The sequence below is a fragment of the Vipera berus genome (assembly GCF_964194415.1).
Source record: "Vipera berus genome assembly, chromosome: 1".
Classification (NCBI taxonomy): Eukaryota; Metazoa; Chordata; class Lepidosauria; order Squamata; family Viperidae; genus Vipera; species Vipera berus.
Genome location: NC_138202.1, coordinates 127,065,002 through 127,086,222, shown reverse-complemented (window position 1 = coordinate 127,086,222; position 21,221 = coordinate 127,065,002). Strand labels below are relative to the sequence as shown.

The 21,221-nt window shown below is 38.3% G+C and overlaps 1 protein-coding gene across 1 annotated transcript in view; it reads left to right on the top strand.

Moving 5' to 3' along the window:
• CNTNAP5 (contactin associated protein family member 5) overlaps positions 1–21,221 on the top strand; it is a gene marked incomplete at both ends in the record, with an annotated part of 429,095 nt that overhangs the window by 290,512 nt on the left and 117,362 nt on the right. Inside the window, one exon of the mRNA XM_081335453.1 lies at positions 19,606–19,806. Within this exon, the coding sequence (XP_081191579.1) occupies positions 19,606–19,806 (201 nt within the window). The remainder of the gene's footprint in view (positions 1–19,605; positions 19,807–21,221) is intronic.

The following is a 21,221-nucleotide window of genomic DNA, read 5'->3' as shown; positions in this document are numbered from 1 at the left end:
TTTGTATGTTCCATAAATGTGAGGTAATGGTTATCGTGGAAAGCAAAATGTAATCAAGATCTCTCCTTTCCTGAAAACCAAAACTCAAAGACTTCTAAGACATAGAGATCATTCCAGATTTCAGAAATAGAAACAGAACCCCAGCTTATCAATGGTTTATTGCTTTTTTTTTTCTTCTACTCCTACATTACACTTGTAATAGAAGTGAGCTATGAGGAGAATGGATGCATGATATAGGATGTCATGGAATAATGATTCCAGACTCAATGGACAGAGGAGACCAATCAGTAAAGGGAAAAATTATCAGCTATGTTATCATGGGATTTACCCCATAAAACAGATGACATAGCTAAAAGGGTTACTGTTTTTATAGGTTCAGTGATAAGCCTGTTGTTGTTAGTTGTGAAGTTGTGTCCAACCCATCGCGACCCCATGGACAACGTTTCTCCAGGCCTTCCTGTCCTCTACCATCTTTTGGAGTCCATTTAGGCTCATGATAAGCCTAACATAATACATAAATTTCATGGGCTGTATATATGCTACTACATCATATGGCAAAACCCACGTTTCCTAAATAATCATTTTGATCATTAATGTTGACAACTAAATTTTATAGGGGTAATGTGGCTGTTGCAGGAGTAATCAGAGTTGCTTCACATGTGTATTTTAGGCAAAACACTTATACTTGATGTTCACATGTACTGTAACTTCCTGCTTAAATGCACTTTGTGGTATTGGCTGGATGCTGAAATTAAATTTCAGTATGTCTTGTGTTTTTTCCTTTCCTCAGAAAGAGAGAGAGAGGGGGAGAGATCTTAAATCTGATCATATTTTGTTTCATCAAGATGTTATCATATTTGACTCAAAGCATAGTTGGGAGGATCCCTTTGATCCCTCCTTATAATGAGACATCAGTCTATTTGTGGTGATCATTGATGGATTAGCACGAAGCTCTGGGAATTGTGGTACAGTGTACATTTTTAATATTGCCTAAAATCTGTTTTCTTGATAATCTGTCTATTAGAACAGAAACGAACAGTCAAACTATCCTAACTTAGAATTAAGTATAGAAAAGACATGTATGCAAAGTTAGATTTCTAATATAAACATAAAAGGCAATCTGTATGAGTTTAGTCAAGCTTCCTTTGGATTTTCTATGCTGTATATGAAATGTGTGCCCTTTTGTGCTTCATAATTATGACATTCCAATAATAGCATTACAGTAATGATACTGTAGAGTCTGATGATTGATCAGAAGATCCATTGTGGAACAATGTTGGAATTGATCTATTTCTCAACTACCTGATTGGTCCATCTGTTCATGCATAAGCTTGTTCCATCCAGCTCAAGATACATTTAAAGAAAATTTTTTAAAAAATATCTTGTGTTTTGATCAAGTACATTCTTACAACAGAATGGGTTTGTTGATTTCTAGATTGTGCAATATAGGAATGCTATTTAGGGAAATATTATGGAGAGAACAATAAGTGATATACATTAGGATGATCTAATGTAAAGAAATAAGGTGTAATTAAAGAAACAAGGTAAAAATTAATATGAAAAACACGTTTTAAAGTTACTGTTTTTATGAAAGAGGATGGAGAACAGCTTGTAAGTGTTGACTATAATATGTTGATTGAAGGTATGTTAAAACTATTTCAGAAATGTCACTCTGTTTTCATAGCCTCTGTCAGATTATTTTTCACGTCAGAAAGAAACAGCCTGAAATCAGATTAGTTCTTTACATACTAGGTGATCTTCAGGAAAGCCCTTTTAACTCACCAACAATGAATAGCAAAAAACCAAGATGCTATGTCTAATTATGCATTCATCTCTCTTTCTTAGAGAGAGGACATTCTACAGATCTGTCAGGACCACTAGCCAGCTGGATATTTGGAATATTTATTCCATGACTTTGATAGCCTCATATCTGAAAAGTAATTAAAGATTATTTTTTTTGGTCACACCTGCTGCCATGTCAACTCACTAACCATCAAGCCAGCCAGCCTGTTACATCCACAATTTTCCTGTCCTGTCTCAGGCCTGATTCCCTACATACATGCACAAAGGAGCATAATTCAAGGTTTTACTTTGGTTGGACAGTTACAGCAACAGCAGGCAGGGCAGATATACGGGTGGTGTTCAACTTTTCCAAGTCCCTTGGATATGTATAGACAAAATCCTAGTAAGCAAAGTTCCAAGCAGCAAGCAGAAGCATCATCAGTCCAGAAGTCATCATTGGTCAGCCGGTCTGAGTCGAAGAAAATGATATTGTAGATCAATGTTCTAACAGCAAGCCTGGCTGTGGTTATTCTGTTTTTGAAAATGACATTTTTTTAATCTCCTGTTTCAGCCCTCCCTCTTCTGGAGATGGCCTGCCTATTCATTCACCAACTTTTTAGACATCCAGCCATGCTTTCTCAATCTGATTTCAATTCATGTCTCCTTTGCCCATTGTTTTGTCCTCGCTCCACGTTACTCTGTGTGCAGCTTAACATTTAGCTAAACCCACCAATCCTCCAATGAAACAGACCTGTGCATAGATCTGGATGCTTTATTAAAGGAACAGGATGGTGAAACTGGGAAAAATAGAAATACATACAATAAGAACCCAAATACAAAATGAACAGTGTTGAGTTGCTGGTGAGCATAACAATTAACAAATACAGATAAATCAAAATCCCACCAGCGATGCTGGGTGTAGGGGATGCGGATTTTTATCCTCAGATGGATATGTGCTACGGATTAGGCTGGATTCTTCCTGGTGCTTCTGTTTCCTCCAAGTGCTAAAGGAAATGGAGTCTGGCTCCCAAGGATGCACTTGTTTTTTTGGAATGAGGGATGCTGGAAAGATGACCCTTAAAGGCTGGGTCTCAATAAAGATTTGTGTTTGGTCATGAGATGGAGCTCAAGATATATTAAAGAATAACAGTAGCAATAAAAATATATAATTACATACACAAACTTTATGCTGGAGGCATGACACCCATCATTCCCAATACAATGGAAGAATAGAGAAATCAAATGATACCTTTGAGTAATATTGTGATTATGATGTAAACCAGAGGTCCCCAAGCTATGAGCCGTGGCCTACTACCAGGCCACGGCCTCTTGGCCACTGGGCCATGTGAGTAACTAGCATGCTCACACCCCTCATGCCTCTGTTGCTAGTATTGCGCAAGCGGCCGTCTTGCCACGAACCTTGTGCGGGTGGCAGCAGTGCCATAAGCGGCAGGTGGCCCATGGTGCGAATCTCGTGCTAGTGGCGGCAGTGGGCCACAGCACGAGCCTCATGCAGGGGCAGCGGCGTGATCTTTGCGCCAGTGGTAGCATCACCGCAAGCCTGGTGGCAGCGATATCACAAGCCTCACACAGGTCCTAGTGTTGCTGAGACCCTCACACGCATGCTTGCAGCCCCGTTTGCGTGCTGCACATACTCACAGCCTGTTTATGCACACACATGCACGTGTAGCCACATTCATCTTTGCACACGCGCAGGTAAGGTGCCTGCCTCTCCCTCTCCCACCAGGCTGCCAACCCAGAAAGGTTGGAGACCCTTGATGTAAACTATCAAGAAGACAACTGGTCTCATCTTTTGCCTATGGCCAAATTTGTATGCAATAAATCAGTTCATTCTTTTATTCTCAACTCACCTATTTTAGTTTTGATAGATAAAAACCATACCTGAACTTCAAGTAATTTACCAGCTTCTCAAGAAACAACTGGATTTTCCCAAGGCTTCTTACAAGAGATCTGACACCAACCACAGCAGAAAGCCCCCTTTCCAACTCACCTCTGGCTGTCCGTTAGACAGCCTGTTTTTTGGACAACCTGTTTACATGACCATCTAAGAATCTTGTCATTCAATTGTTTGTCTCTTTTCTCATAATTTCTGTGGAGATTCTCAATCATCCAGGTCATGGTTGTCCCAAACGTGCTTTTTCATGTGGTCATTAGGTCAGTCATCTTGCAGTCATCTGACTGCAAAGAATATAAATCCTTCCATCCTCCACCATTCAGTCTGAACTGAAGAAGCTCCTTGGATGAGAAGCGAAACATCTTCAAGGAAAAACAAAGTCCCGTTGCCTTTTTAAAAAGTACCTTTGGGACTCTTTTCTCATACTTGTGCACATCAGCTCCATTATCTCTTTCCAGCATAATGAAGATACCGTGGATTTTCCACTATTTTCTCATCTGGCTCCACCATCCTCCTTGCATTTCTCTGCTTCCCTTCCAACTTGGTATAGATACAGGGGGAGTATTTTGGCCTCAATGTTCAGAGGACAAAGACCTGACTACTGAGGCCCAGAGATACAAATAGAAGCAGGGGGAGAGTCACATATCCTTCTAGGACAGACATGTCAAACACAAGGCCCGGGGGCCGGATCCGGCCCGCGAAGTGGTTTCATGTGGCCCGTGAAGCCATCCTGGAAACAGTGAGGGAACGGCCCCCGCTGCCTTGACCCTGGCCCAGAGACCGTCCTTCTGCCAGAGACCCTCAGATCTGTCCCACTCCTGCCCAGACCCCCATAGGCACCCTTGATGTGAACAATGTAGAGCTGGCCATGCCCACCCAGTAGGCCATATGCACTTTAGCCACGCCACCCAGTAGGCCACGCCCACCCTGGCTACCCCCACCCGGCCCCCTGAGGGCAACCGCAATGCTGATGCAGCCCTCAATGAAATTGAGTTTGACACCCCTGTTCTAGGACTACACATCTTGAGAGAGGAAGGGAGGAAAGGAGAAGGAAAAAGAAGGGCACCTCTTTCATAAAAGCTCAAGAGGGAAAATAACAAAATGAAGTTGATGTGGTGTGAGACTGTTTCTGAGAAGGTGAAAAGCAAACATCCAGAGAGCAGGCTATTTATTGTAATAGGAAGAGATGGGTAGCAACCATTTCTGCCACCATGAAATCTTCAGCCCATTATTCTATGTGGATAGGAAAGAGGTGCAAAAATTGGATTTTGCTTCTATAATTAAAATAAGGTTTGCATCTTACGGCAATTGCTGGATTTTTTTTCTTTCCCCATAACAGCTTCCTTGTTCTTGCAGTAGATTTATATATCAAAAGGTTGTATCCTTGAATCGCTGCCTGTAGGTGATTCACTCCCATTCTAGCATCTGCAAAGAAAAGCAGTAAAATTAGAATGCAATCTAAATTAAAAAGAATCCTGAGTAATATAAAGAACAAAATAAACTATCTCCCCTGTGCAAGTACTGCCTCATCTATTATCTGAAATATCAGACTTTGAAATGTTCAGGGGTTTGTTTTTTTTGAGAGAGAGAGCTTAAAATTGTGGGCGAGAAGGTATAGGATACTTACTCTTCCTATCTTTACCTGCCATAAGACAGTGTATGAATCTAGCGGCACTCCCACAGAGCAGAAGAAAAGCCCAGTATCCATACGTGAATATGCACATAAATGTATGCCATGATGATGTGTGTATGTTCACATAAATGGACATATCCAGATTGTCTTCTAGTCCTTTCTAGTTTAATCAGTCAAGCAATACAGCATAGAAGTTAATGTCCTTGATGGAGCTTGAAGAGGAAAATGATAAACCCATTACCCTCTTTAGCGAGTGAATATCATACTCTGCTTTGCGCCAAGTTTACTGTAACTGTGCAGAGGGAGATGACAAGGTTATGTTTATTTGGCAAGGGTGGGGAAGAAACCTCTACAGTAATGCTGCAAATTTGGTTAGATAATGATGTCCCATAGCAACAGAATCCCTCGCTTGGCAACCTAAAATCCCTTTTAACTTACCTCGTTAGAGCAGATCGTATCAGCAAACGTTAGCATTTCTACAGCCTGATTCTGTGTTCTCACAACTCTTTCTTGATGTTTCACTTCTGCTTTATCCAGCTGCACAAATTTTCCTGTTTTTGTGCTTCTTCACATCAGGTCCATGCTTTTTAGCAACTGCAGCCATTTTACTAGACCCAGCTAACTCTCAGGTTACATTTCTCCTTCCAGGTCAAGAGAAATGTGAATGAGAAGTGAAGAAATCCTTTTTGTCCTGGGGATGACCCTGGGAAATGGACTTTGGGAAATTGCATCATGCCTTGTGGAGTTCTTGTCATGTTTTCATGACATCCATAAAAACCTAGATCAAGTGTTCCATGTATACCCTATGTATCTAATAAACTTTTCAAAGGCAACAAAGGCATATAGAAACAGTTATGCATGTGTCTTTAATTAATAAGTGAGCTAACCCTATCATAAGATGGTCAGGATCATTATGAGAAAATTCTGCCCACAAACTATATTCAGGCTATATTGCTTATTGGTTATTAAATTACAATTATATCCCAAAGAATGTAAAAAAAAAGAAGTCTCCATGCCCACAAGGGGACTCTGCTGTCATCCCAGTATCTGAACTATTTTTGGTTACCAAACCCCAAATTGGTGTATTGTTATATTTCCCCAAGTGTTGCAGTTTTGTTGTACTTGGAGCCTGGGCTAAGAAATCAATAACACTTAGAACTTGGTATGACAAGATCAATGCTTCATTTTAACTTGGCCAGATATTTATCCATTAGTGAAAAAAAGTTATTGTCTTTGAGGTCTTTTTCTTGAAATAGCCAATAGTAGTGCCAAAAAAGAAAGACGAAAGAAAAACCAAGGTGAATGCCATAAAAAATAAGAACTAATTCCTACCCAAATATCCTTTCTTTTACATTGTGAAGCCTGATCATTCTATACATTGGGCCATAGTGTGAATGGCAACTCATTTTTGCTTAATTCTCAAGAGGGAAGGAAATTATGCACATAATTTTATCATATGAAAAATATTAATGCTGCTCCAAAGGTGCTTTTTCAAAAGGTAGCTGGACTTCCTTTGTTTTTTTTCCTTGAAAACATTTCACTTCTCATCCAAAAAGCTTCTTCAGTTCTGAAGCAGCTTCTTGAATGAGAAGTGAAATGTCTTCAAGGAAAAATAAAGAAAGTCCAGTTGCCTTTTGAAAAAGCACCTTTGGAACAAACATGACCTGGATGATTGAGAATCTCCACAGACATTTATAAGTGCTTCTCAAAGACATGACTGGGCAATAATAGCATGTGCTTAAAGCATCATTATCACATTTCAAATTTTGTATTAGGCCAAGTGAAAGTTTGAACACTGTTGATTTCTCCAAAATTTCCAAGAAGTAGGAACAGAGGGGTGGGTGAGCTTATGCCAGTTGACATTTTTTTAATCTTATTTTACCAAAAAAGCTTTATGTTAAAATATGCCCCATTCATTTATTTCTTGACCAAGAAACCTAGAAATAAGTATACTTGGACGTAATTTGCCAAAATGAGTCCTCTAAAATGATTAGGGTGTTTTAGGAGGTGGAAGAAGAGGAAGTATAATATTTAATGCATCAGAGAAAGAAGGTATTTAAATATTTCTGGCCCACATTTAGGTAGAGCTGGAAAAGATAAGATGCAATGAGAACTTGACGAAGAGAAGTGGATGTTGGCAATGATTCTGCCATTCAGCTTTCTTTATGGCATTTTCTTGCTTTCTACAGATATCTGGATATCTTTAACAGATATCTTCAACAAAAACTATGAACTCTAGAAAATAATAAACACTCCAATAACAATAAAGAAATGTAAATAATAGGAAAGGAAGGGCGTAATGGGAAAGGAATGAAAATAAAGGAGTCCCAAGGATTTTACCCCACTAGCCATTGCCACTATAGGGGGTAGCAGTCAATTCAAGGACCTGAGTGATGTTTCCATGGTCATGTTACCTGCATGATGTCACAGAACACTGTTTCCTCCCCACCAAAGTGGTACCTATTATCTACTCTCATTTTCCTGCTTTTAAACTGCTAGGTGGGCAGGAGCTAGGCAAAAATGGGCACTCACCCCATCATGCAACACTTGGGTCTAGAACCCAAGCTGAGGCTTTCCAGCTGACACCTTCAGTGCCTTAATTGCTGAGCGATCATGTATACCAGAGGCCCCCAACCTTTTGGGCACCAGGGACTGGTTCCATGGAGAAAGGTTTTTCCACGGACCAGAGAGTGCGTGGTTTTGTGTGCTGTCTGCATCCCAGGGATGGGGCTTTGCTTGTTCATGTGGACCAGTTGCTGGCATGCCACGGACCGGTACTGGTCCATGGACCGGGGGTTGGGGACCCCTGATGTATACAATATTGTATTAAACAGATTTTTGTCCACATGCTATCATATCCTACTTCATCTCCTGACTTCCCAGAGAAAATGTGGCATTGTTCATTGAAATAAAGATAAGTTGATAGATGATAAACTCTGTTTTATTTTATTTGTGCAGTGTGTTTTTTCCCCTTCCATCACCAGTTCATCTTAATAATTTACGGGATATGTTGGACTGACAAGTAATGATTGACTCTGGTCACTAAGTGATTTTTATGTTGAATAAAGTTTGAACCCATGTTTTGCCACTTCTAGTAGAAAATTATTGTAACATATATGCAGAAAGAATAATTTAGGGAAGCCAAAGTTAATATTTTGCCATTTGCTATTTTTCTATCTTGTTCCCTATTGCTGTAATATATTAAAACAGAGTTTAAAGCAGGAATGTGAAACTGCCGGCCCACAGGCCGGATGCATCACGCTGAAACCGTGCCCTCCCCATTGCCGGCAATGGGGAAAAAGTTGTGATACGTCTTGCGACGTCACATGACGTCACGAGTTTGACATGCCTGGTTTAAAGAATTGTTTTGATGGCATGCTGTGGATCGGAATCAATTGTTTTATTGTGTTTTAATCTATAGCAGAAGACAACAAAGGATGAACTGAATAATAATATATGACAATACAGAAAGCAAAATAAAGTAACAATAAAAGGGAGGGAGGGAGGGAGGAAGGAGTTGATTCACATTAATTAACTAATTAAATATATTATATTTTTCCAAATTTTAATTAACAAATTAAATCTTTACCACAATCCTACTGATTTCAGACATTTTGAATAGTAAGTCAATTCATAGATAATGTAAACTTGTTTCCCACAGAGGATTTTAAGAGAGGCTTTTAAGTTTTTATGAGCTTCCTATTAATAAACTTATGAATAGTAAACTAAAGCACTGCTAATGTGAAACAGACTCCAGGCATATGAATCAGAATAATTTCTACTGTATTTCATTTCCAATATTAATATCAGTATTAAAATCAAATCCGTGATACTCCTTTTGGGTTGTCCAGTACATACAAACAGGAATTATTTATTCAATTAATCTCGGGGAAGGTAATGAATGCTCATTTAACATTCTTTAAGATCCTAACCCATTCATTTGGGTTAATATTCTGACTCATTATTCAAAATTATATGCAAATTACCCCTATTCATCTTGATATAATTTATGAACTGTAAATAAAAATTAATTCTTAGTTTAGGAGCTCTAGGAACTTTATCTAAAGATAGTAATAGTGCAGGCGCTCCAACACAGCTTTTATATAATGCCAAAATTGTAGAGCTTAGAGCTGTTTTAATTATATATATTACCACTAAGCAGTCTTAGTAGTACAAATTGTTTTACAAAAGATCAGGTATTTTGAAGAACTAATTGGCAGTAAGTTGGTCTAAAATATTTCTCCTCGTTGTCATCCTTTTTCTTTTCACAAACTCTGGAAAATGATTTTCCAGCAGTCTTAAAGTATAGATTACCCATAATGCTAATTTCTTGTGAAATTATTTCAAACTCTGGGCAGCTCCCAGTTAAGAATTAAAACAATATCAATAACAAAACAACATTAAAACCTAAAACAGGGATCTTCAAACTTGGCCCTTTTATGACTTGTGGACTTCAACTCCCAGACTTCCTCAGCCAGCCTGCCTGGCTAAGGAATTCTGGGAGTTGAAGTCCATAAGTCAGAAAAGGGCCAGGTTTGAAGACGCCTGACCTAAAACTACCAAAACAATAAACATTAGAAACAAAAAACCAAGTTAAGCTTCTGAAATGCAGTCACCTCACCTGAATTCCAAGAAGCAGCAGAGATAAAAACATCAACCTGCTGGTAGAATTAGCTCCCACCCTCCATCACTATGTATTTATATTTCCAGCTTTACAGCCTATCATGCAACCTTGGGATTTCTTGGTAGTCTCCCAATGCTAATCATAATCCAAACTACTAGCAGTTACAGACCTTTCTTATCATCTGTTTGTTGTAGTTATCATTTAATTGATCTAAATAATTGTATTCATTGTAAATCGTAAGAAAATCGTATTTATTTCTATAATAACTTTCTTAAACTATTAAAAGATAAAAACTAATACGAGGTAAAGGAATAAAAAGAAAAACAATAGAAAAGAAAGAAAAGAAAGAAAACATAGAAAAGAAATAAAAAATAAGAATAAAGTATAGTAAAAGAAAGATATAATTACTTCCGTCTTCATCACAAGTACAAACCCTTTTAGTAGTTTAGTTTAGTTTAGTTTATTAGACTTATATACCACCCATCTCCCATAGGACTCAGGGTGGTTCACAAGGTTTTTAAAAAAAACAATACCACGATTACAAAATTTAAAACAATTAAAATGATTATATTAAACCTTGAATATAAAAATCTTAGTTAAAAACCAATTAACACCCCAATTAATACCCTCAGTCCAGGCCAGAGAGCTCAAAGAGCCAGGTCTTCAGGTCCCGGCGGAATGAACGGAGGTCAGGGGCAGTCCTAAGCTCTACAGGCAGCTGGTTCCAAAGGGCCGGCGCACCCACTGAGAAGGCTCTCCCCCTGGGTGTTATCCGCCAGCAATCTTTTACCGGCGGTACCCTGAGAAGACCCTCCCTGTGGGAGCGCACAGGACGAAGGGAACTTGATGCCGGCAGCAGGTGCTCCCTCAGATAGTAGCTTATCACTTCTTAAAATACAGCATATCTTTTCCATATTTTATCTCCTATCTATAACAAATAATTAGACTCATTATTCAGTCCAGATCAGCAAAAGTCCATTAAAGGCTACCAGAGATAATCCTTTTGTTTTAAACAATCTTGATTTTTAATCCCTTCAAACAATGTCATAGAATTCTATTTCTTTTCTTCTTTGCCCATTTTCACAAGATTCATCAAAGGTTTAACAACTCTCTTTTCTAAGTCCAATGTAGAAAAATTATCTCTCAATTTATTGTTTTTATGTCCCTTTTAATTATTCAAACATCAGGTAGTTTCATTTGCATATCCAGTGTAACATCTTTTTCCATGTCATTTTTATACTACGCTTTCAACTCACTATCTTTTCAGCCAAAACTTGTTCCTCTTCTGCAACAACGTTTAGATACAGTACAGTCTATCCATAAAGGCAGATATAGCTATTGACATTGCTAATATTATGTTTTTCTCCATTTTTTGAAAGTATCCTTTATGTAATCACAATGAGGTGGTCACTGACCTCGAGCCAGACATCCTAGAATGTGAAGTGAAGTGGGCCTTAGAAAAGCTGAGCAACAACAAAGCTAGTGGAGGTGACAGTATTCCAGCTGAGCTATTCAAAATCTTAAAAGACGATGCAGTAAAAGTGCTACACTCAATTTGCCAGCAAATTTGGAAAACTCAACAGTGGCCACAGGATTGGAAAAGATCAGTTTACATTCCAATTCCAAAGAAAGGCAGTGCCAAAGAATGTTCAAACTATCGCACCATTGCACTCATTTCTCATGCTAGTAAAGTTATGCTTAAAATCCTACAAGCTAGACTCCAGCAGTATGTGGATCGAGAACTACCAGAAGTACAGGCAGGATTTCGAAGAGGCAGAGGAACTAGAGATCAAATTGCTAACATACGCTGGATCATGGAGAAAGCTAGAGAGTTCCAGAAAAACATCTACTTCTGCTTCATTGACTATGCTAAAGCCTTTGATTGTGTGGATCATAACAAACTCTGGCAAGTTCTTAAAGAGATGGGCATACCAGACCATCTTATTTGTCTCTTGAGAAACCTATATGTAGGCCAAGAAGCAACAGTGAGAACTGGACACGGAACCACTAATTGGTTCAAAATTGGGAAAGGAGTCCGGCAAGGCTGCATACTGTCGCCTTGCCTATTTAACTTATATGCAGAGCACATCATGAGAAAGGCAGGGCTAGATGAATCAAAAGTTGGAATTAAGATTGCCGGAAGAAACATCAACAACCTAAGATATGCAGATGATACCACTCTAATGGCAGAAAGTGAAGAGGAACTAAAGAGCCTCTTGTTGCGAGTGAAGAAGGAGAGTGCAAAATGTGGGTTGAAACTAAACATTAAGAAAACCAAGATCATGGCATCTGGCCCTCTCAATTCCTGGCAAATAGATGGGGAAGAAATGGAGGTAGTGACAGATTTTATTTTCCTGGGCTCCAAGATCACTGCAGATGGGGACTGTAGCCAAGAAATTAAAAGACGCTTGCTCCTGGGGAGGAAAGCCATGGCAAATCTAGACAGCACACTAAAAAGCAGAGACATCACCCTGTCAACAAAAGTGCGTATAGTCAAGGCTATGGTCTTCCCAGTTGCAATGTATGGCTGTGAAAGCTGGACCATAAGAAAGGCTGAGCGCCAAAGAATTGAAGCCTTTGAACTATGGTGCTGGAGAAGACTCCTGCGAGTCCCTTGGACTGCAAGGCGATCAAACTGGTCAGTCCTAGAGGAGATCAACCCTGACTGCTCTTTAGAAGGCCAGATCCTGAAGCTAAAACTCAAATACTTTGGCCATCTAATGAGAAGGAAGGACTCACTGGAGAAGAGCCTAATGCTGGGAAAGATTGAGGGCAATAGAAGAAGGGGACGACAGAGAATGAGGTGGCTGGATGGAGTCACTGAAGCAGTAGGCGTGAGCTTAAATGGACTCCAGAAGATGGTAGAGGACAGGAAGGCCTGGAGGAACATTGTCCATAGGGTCGCGATGGGTCGGACACGACTTCGCAACTAACAACAACAACAACAATCCTTTATGTAACTGTTAGACAAATTTATGTATTCTTTTTTCTGAAATCTGTAGTTCGCTCTAGCGTCCAATTTTTAAAATTGCATTATATATTTTTTTAAAAAAAGTCAAAACAAAAACATTTTCCCACAGAAAGGATTCGTTATAATTAATTGCAAAAACTTATTGCAAATTTATCAGGATCCTGAGTCTGCTTTTAGCTTTTGCTTTGTCTTCACTTTCCCTGATTTTTATATTTTATCTGATTTTTCACAGACTTATTAGTAGCTGTGCCAAGACTTGAGCAATACAGTAAATATAAAGTTGATGGACCTTTAATACAGCTTTGAATCTAAAATAGATTCATAATTGCAAACATTATATGCACAGCAAACCATCCAAAGTTGGCAATCATGTGCTAAGCTGGATAAAATTATTTATTGCTCTTACATGTGGGCTGCATAAATCTGGATAACCACTAGATGACAGCAAAGACACACAGAGAACTGTAACTCCCCTACTGCACCCCATTTCCATAACAGATTATGTGAAATAGAAGGAAAACAGTTAACTTGTTTTGCAGTACAGCAATTCAGCAAAGTTCATGAGTGATTTGTTCTCCAGTTAATGAGAAATCTCACCTTACTTCATCCCTAAACTCCTTTACAGGACTTTTAACAGATCAGATAGCTTGGCACCTCTCCTGATGGTAATTATTATGATTTGTTGACCTATGACAAGACAATAAGATGGAAGGTGCTACCAATTAATTTTCTTTTCCTTTTGTATGGAACCAGAGAGAGGGATTTTTGTTCCCCTTGGACCAAAGTAGCTTGGGATGGAACACTTATTTAATTAAATTTCTTTGTGCTCTTTGTCATGTTTTTTTTTTAAATGTAATGGAAGTGAATATGACAATAGACTGATTTCTGTCTGCTTTTGAGGAGTTAGGACCATAAACAATGGAAAATTGGAAGTGCCCCTAAACAAGCGGATGCAAGGATCCAAACTGGAATTGTAAAAAAAACAAAAAAAAACCAGCTTACATTGCTTCTGGAAATGTGGACTGATTTAAGAACCCAGAGAAGTCAGTGACAGTACTACAACAATAATTTGTTATTTAATAGTTGCATCCATGTGTACTCCAAGTGCTATGTGAATTTATTCATAAGAGTAGCATTCTTATTTCTAAAGGATAACAATTGCTTCTATGTCATACTTGTCTGGAATGCAGAAAGCCACCAGTTTGAGGAAAAATGTATCAGCTGAGATTGCAATAAAGACGGGAAGCTCAGCCTGAAGTGGGAAAAGTGCACTGGGACAGGCAAAGAAAATATGAGGATTACCGTGTCCCTATTTCATCCCAGCAGCATGTAGTATAAGAAATAGACTTGGAAAATCTAAAAATTACCCAATACACCATTTTTCGAAAAGCCTCTGGGCTTCTGCACACTCCTTAATAATTGGGTCATTAAATAGCTGCTAACACATAAAGCTGTAGCATTAGCTCAGATTTTGTATTGTGAGCTGTGCATTACAAAATGGTTTAACAAGCACTTACAATATTTGGCTTTTGCTAGCTTAATTTAACTTTTCCAGGTTAATGTCATGCAAAGAGCATTACATGTCCTTCAGCTACTTTACCTGAACCTGGTTTGAAATTTATCCAAGAGTGTAATGAAATAATAAAGGGAGAATGTTGAGAGAGGGAGACATGGAGAGCTGCTTCCCCATTCTCTTCACACACATGTAAATCCAGGAAGACTTAATTAATTTAAGTCAATGGAGGGAATAAAAAGAGGACATAAATGTGTTAATGCTCTACTGTGTTTACTGAAATGAGAAAGCAAGCAACGCTTGTTGACACAGCCTCTGAACTGCAGCCTCCTTGGTGGTCCCTTTGGACTTCTGTTTCTGAGAAAGGGATGCAGTTGAAAAAAGCATCCTGTGAACTCAGGTAGCGTCTGAAATTCTGCTTGTTATCAGAAAGAAATATTCAATAGCTGCTGGGGTTTGGAATTGTTTCTCAAAGCCAAGGAGGCAATAATGGTGGCAATAAAGTTTCAAAACTTTATTGAAACCTCCCACTGCTTTTTTCAAACAATTTTGATCAGTGTTTGTGCAGGTATCAGACTTTCAGGGTTTGGAATTCTCTTCTGCAGCTTGATAATCAGAATGTCTTGTTGCTTAAAAAGATGCATAGCCTTCACCCTTTCCTGCGTCATTGACTTTGCTCTATGGGTGCATGTTGTTCTTTCTGTGAACCGGTGTCTCTGTTCCCAACAATAATTACATTTCTAATATAAAAATGAAAGCTACCGAACTCTGAAAGTTTTACTTCTAAGTAGGCCTGAATAGGTTTGCATAGATAGACTGCAACACCACTCAATTCATTATTCAGATAGTTATTGAAAGTTTACTGAGGTTAATATATATCGTTATTGTGTTGTTCCTTCCCCTTCCGTCTGGGTTTTCTGGGTATAAGTTGACATCTATAATGGGAAATCTCAGGAGGTGGCAAATGACTAGCAAATATGAAGCAGATTGTTAAAAACTAGACAATCGATGCCCTGTTGGGTCATCATTTCAGAGATATTTCCTTACCGAAACAGAATCTCCTTGGTGGACAAAAAAAGCAGCGGGAGCAAGAGGGACTTCCAAATTCCTGCTGGCTTCCCATTGGATTCCTTTCTGGGCAAGGAGCTTCAGAACCCTTCCTTCCTTCCTTCCTTCCTTCCTTCCTTCCTTCCTTCCTTCCTTCCTTCCTTCCTTCCTTCTTCCTTCCCTAGAATGCCACCTTCTCCATTTACTTTGCTTGTGGGAAGCTTGCAGGGAGAAAGCCACTGGGGAAGTCAGCAGGAAGTTGCCACAAAGACCAGCAGGCAGGTAAGTAGCTACTGCTGGGTGGGGGAAGGTGTGGAGGATGCAGGTCTGGAATGCCAAATAGGGGTCCATGAGAGGTGCTGTATGGATTGGGAAGAGGGTGTGGGTGTGTGCTAGAGATGCCTTGCGCATCAGGGAAGCTGTGGGGTGGGTAGTATAGATCAGATGAGTGTCCTGGAGTATGTGAGATATGCTGTAAGGTTGGGTAGGACATGTGGGAGTATGGGAAGAGTCAAGAAAGGTATGGGGGGTCATGGAATATATAAGTGCCATGCATGTCAAGTAGAACATGTGGGCAGCATGAGTCAAGAAGAATGTGCAGACATCACAAAAGTGCTGTCCTGATCATAGGTTCTTAAACCTATTTAGGGTTATTAAAGGTTTCGTTACCCTCTTTCTTTATCAGTTTATACATTCATGTTTCTTTCTCCTAAGAGGCACTGTTTTAATACAGTACATATTTTAAAAACCCAAATTTCTTAAACATAGCCTATTTTGGGATGTTATTTGCACCAACATATAAATATGTATGTAAATTTCTCCTTAATATATGTATTTCTTGATCAGAGAATTTACACTGCAGCCTGTTGATAGGTATAAGCATGAAAGATAGCTACAGTATATCTTACATCTGCATATTGATTAAAAAAGTGTTCACCTTAAAATATAAATCAAACAAATTTCCTTCTGTTTGTGTATGAGATATTTGAGAGTTATTCCAGCAGTAGATATGTAAAGGAAATTTGTAATGGATTTATTTTGCCTCAGATGGTATGATCTACCAAATGAAATGTTATGAGGTCATGGATGACAGTGGTAAGTGCGACAAATTATTGATCATGACAGTTAGAATATACTTGGTAAATTTGCCAAAATTAATATTAATGTATATTTAGAAAAGTTACATAAAACATCCTATATTTGAGGAAATTGATAGAAAACCAAGTGGAATAGAGAAAAGAGCTTTCATAAAGATTAGTATTAAGGTAAATGTACAGAGAAGTGGTGCCTTTATTTTAGTTGCATGCAAAAAGTATGAATCTAAGGAATAGGAAGGCCATATACACTCCATAACAGCTGCAGATTTCAGATCAAGTCAACTTGAGGCAGTGAGACTCGATCTGCCGAACTGCTGGCAGTCAGCAGTCAGCACAATTAGCCTGCAAAACTGGATTCTAACCTCTGTGTCACCGCAACTGATATGGGGGAGTGCTGTTCCAGAGGGCAGGAGGAAAAGACTAGTCTCCAAAGTCCCATAAGACAATGCTATATGGAGCCTTTTGACCCTACAAGATTTTATTAGAAGGACAGAAATAATCAAAGAGAAGCAATCCTGCAGGTATTTAGACTCTAAGCTATGAAGAGTTTCATAGATGACAACCGTCTCCTTAATTTGCACCCGTAAGTAAAGATGTCTCAGGGTCTAAGCAAGGGGTAACCCTTTCATTTGAGAACAGCTGTAGGTCTGAATGGTCTTCAAAGATACCCCCTCACAGTATGTCCTTGTGCATCACAGTAGTCCAAATAATAGGCAACCTGAAAATTAACGATCATTTCAAGGGCCTCCTAATCGAGGTATGATCAGCATGCAAGATGATATGAATCTGTGTTAAAGTCATGTTATACTTAAAAAAAAACCTGCTGCTTGGCATTGTGTGAATGTGATACCACAAAAAAATAATTAAATTTTGCCAACCTTATCACTAAATTTAGGCCTTAATGTGGGCTTGTGCACATTTTTCATTGGGACTCTGTCTTAGCTATGATTCTGACGGTCCCTTCTTGAACCTTCTCAACTGCCCTCCAATCTCCACAAATCTAATCTCTCCCAATCTCTAAGGAGTCACCCTAGGCTCTGAGAACCACTCATCCAGTTCACATCACCCTAATCAACCAGTGTGTGTCCCAAGGAGCTGCATTTGATTAACATTCAGCTTCTTAGGCGCCAAACATAAGCCCCTGTACCAATTATCTACTCATTGGTGCTCAGTCTGCCCCTGCCACCACTGCTCATGATTCTCCAAACCAACAAACTACAATTGTACTTCACCAGCATTCCCAACCTGCCAGCCTCACCATAGCTGCTCTTTAGTAAGTGAATAAGAGCCTCACCAGCTTTGGCCATCATATCCATCACATCTACTAGGATCCCAGCCTGCCATCAACTGAGTATCCAGGTCTTATTGGTCACTTCAGATCAAAGCTTGCTTTGTCTGGCCATAAGCACATTGATTTTCATCAGCCTCTCTCTTCAATTCCAGTGCTGCCACCATTATGGCTCAGAACTTCACCCAGACAAATTTCATGCTTGTAACCATATTCCTTGTTCTGATCATAATCATTGAAACATTTTAAAAACTACTCTATTTTGTTTCCCACTTGAGGTTTGTTTGTTTTGTATTGGCCAAATATGTGGTGACGACTTTAAGAAGACTTGGATGCTTTTGAGATGTTGTGAGAGGATGGAAAAGACTTTATGCAGGGAATTTTCATCCTTACTTTTCTCCTTTCTCAAAAGAGCTCACATCTGCCTACCCATATTGGAAACAATCATTGAAACACATTTCAGCAAACTAAAGGTACTCATAAAATCCAACAAAATTCAAATAACAGTATTCCAAAAGTTTTTTTGGGGGAATTTGAAGTTCCCAGGTTACTTTGAGGTTCCAGGAAGAATACATTGTAATGGTCTATCTGAGATATCTGATATGCAGATATGAGCGCAGCCAAGCCTGACCATATAAAGAAGTGATGCATCTCATTTCTTATGAGTGAGTTGCCTGAAAGCCCAGAATGGTTTTGAATAACAGTTACTTGGGAACAATTAAGGTAAAGGGAGTTTTGTATTGGGAAATGGGCAATTATTGCCAATCTTAAAATCCTTGTGGAAATGAACACTATTTTTATTTCATCTTTGCTATATTTCTATATTCCTTCATTCCTCCCCTCTTTCCTTCCCTCCCTCTTCTTTATTATGGTAAAGAAGCCAGTATCAAAGGGAAAATCAATTCTATTTTACTCTTAAAATTTAAGGACAGAATATATTTTCCACTGCACTAAAACTCAAGTGCAGTGTTGTCTTGCCATCAGCTGAGGGTTCTTGAGGTCACCACTTAATAGCATAGGTTGGCAAAGCTTTCTGTTTCCATCTGAAAGACAGCCAGAACAATGGTCTGATCCAGGAATCTCAATTATCTCACTGTACAATCTCCTTGTGGGGAGTATGGCACAGTAAAATTATCCCTGTCTGTCTGTCATCATTATTTTTCACCACATCTTTGCTGTACATGGTTTTTGGAAACCAATGGCTTTGTGTTTTTTTTTTTCATTGCCAAAATACATGCTGGCAAATCCTGATTACTATTAATGTTTCTACTATAGTAGCATCTCTTTTGTTGACTCTTGAAAAATCCATGGATTTTTCTTCCCTTTCTTCCATATAATGTGTTGATCCATACTGACCCAGAAAATCAAAAAAAAGTGCAATGTAAGCTGTAAAATCATAAAGTGATGGGCTTCTAAAATTACTCGCAAGATTCCCAGTTTACATATTCATAAAAATTGTTTTTCAGCCTGATTCAGCTGAGCAGAACAATTGGTGGTTACTTGTAAATCTCTTTGGACTGCAGTGTGTTCCAATTTGTTGGATATCTTGGTTTAAAAATGGAAAGATTAAATTATTCCTTCTTCTGAATTAACACTTTGTCAAGGATACCTATTTTCATATTCTATGCCCCAATATATGTAGTAGAAATGTCAAGCTTCAGATTAAACAAGCAAACAAATAAACAAAAAAGAACCACTCACTTTCTTATCTCTTTTTCCTTTCATTTCATCACAGAAGACAAGATATGGACAGTGATGCAGCACAATAACACAGAATTGACTCATGTCCACGGATCTGATCCTAGGAAGCCATACGCCATGAACTTCAGTTACAATAGCAGCGGGGATCAGCTGGAGGCAATAACAAATAATGCTGAATATTGTGAACAGGAGACAATTTACCATTGCAAAAAGTCACGTCTGCTGAATTCCCCAAGTAAGTGCCATCAAGTGAAATTCTGGCTTTTATTTTTGTTTTTATTTTCATTGTTTTAGTGTCTGTAATACAGCAATATGAATATTCTCAAATAAGGTTGAATAATTGAAATGAGAGTATGGCTAGTATTTATTTATTTATATTCTGCCTTTGGTTATTTTTATAAATAATTCAAGGTGGTGAACCTACATAATATTCCTTCCTTCCTCCCATTTTCTCCACTACAATAACCCTGTGAATGGGTGTTGGACTGAGATAGAGTGACTGGCCCAAAGTCAATAATACAGAATGATAGGAAGTATAAAATAGTAGAAAACATTTTAAAAAGCAATGTCTTAATAGCAAATACTACTTTATGTTAGCGATACATAATAGTGTTATCTTTTAAAAGCAACTTCTATATGGTCAGCTTGTTCCATTTACTTAAGACAAATTAAGAGGATGTGAAAATCTTATAATTATATCAAATAATTATAAGATTAATCAAAATCTTATAATTATAAATAACACCTATTGATTTTACCATACATACAGTAAATCAAAACTGTTCTTATACAGGGCTAGCACATCCATGTTGAAAAATCCAGGTGACCCACTAAAAGGGAGCAAAGAGATACAGAAACACTAGTTCTTTTATGACTACTTATATTCTTCATTTAAGTAAATACAGTTTTCTCAATATTTGGAGTAGACAGAATTAAAACTCTTTCTAAGTAATCAATAGGGCAGAATAGCTAATAATTATGGGGAGTAACAGAACTTTAATCATTAACGGAGAAGTACTCTGGTTATAAGCACTATTCATACTTACAACTAATTAGCATGTAATTAGCATTTGGGAGAGCTCATAAAGAGATAAAGATTTTTTTTTTTTCAAAATGAAGCCAGACATGTTTATGAAAAATGCTTTATTATACATTTGCAATTTAATACTTGGCAGCTGAAATTAGGAACTCTTGAGATGGTTTTAACTGAAATATTAATATCTCACAAAGGGATTTGATATTGGTTTAACAAAATCAATCTTTTGTTCTTTATTTATTTTTATCTCACATTTTTGATTATTATTATTTTTATAAGTAACTCAAGAACATAGCTAATACTCCTCCTTCTTCTATTTTTTTTTTCACAAGAACAACACTGTAAAGTGGGTTGGACTGAGAGAGAGTGAGTGAGTGGCCCAAAGTTATACAACCGGTTTTCATGCCTAAGGAGAGACTAGAACTCACAGTCTCCTAGTTTCAAGCCTGGTGCCTTAACTTCTAGACCAAAGCGGCTGAACATTTATTAGATCTAATAGGGCTCTTCTTCCTTAACTAGTTAATTAGCTCTATATATTGAAGAAGAAGGTGAATCTATGCTCTCCGGCTTAATTACAAAACCAAGCTAAAGTGATTAATAATAAAATAACAAAC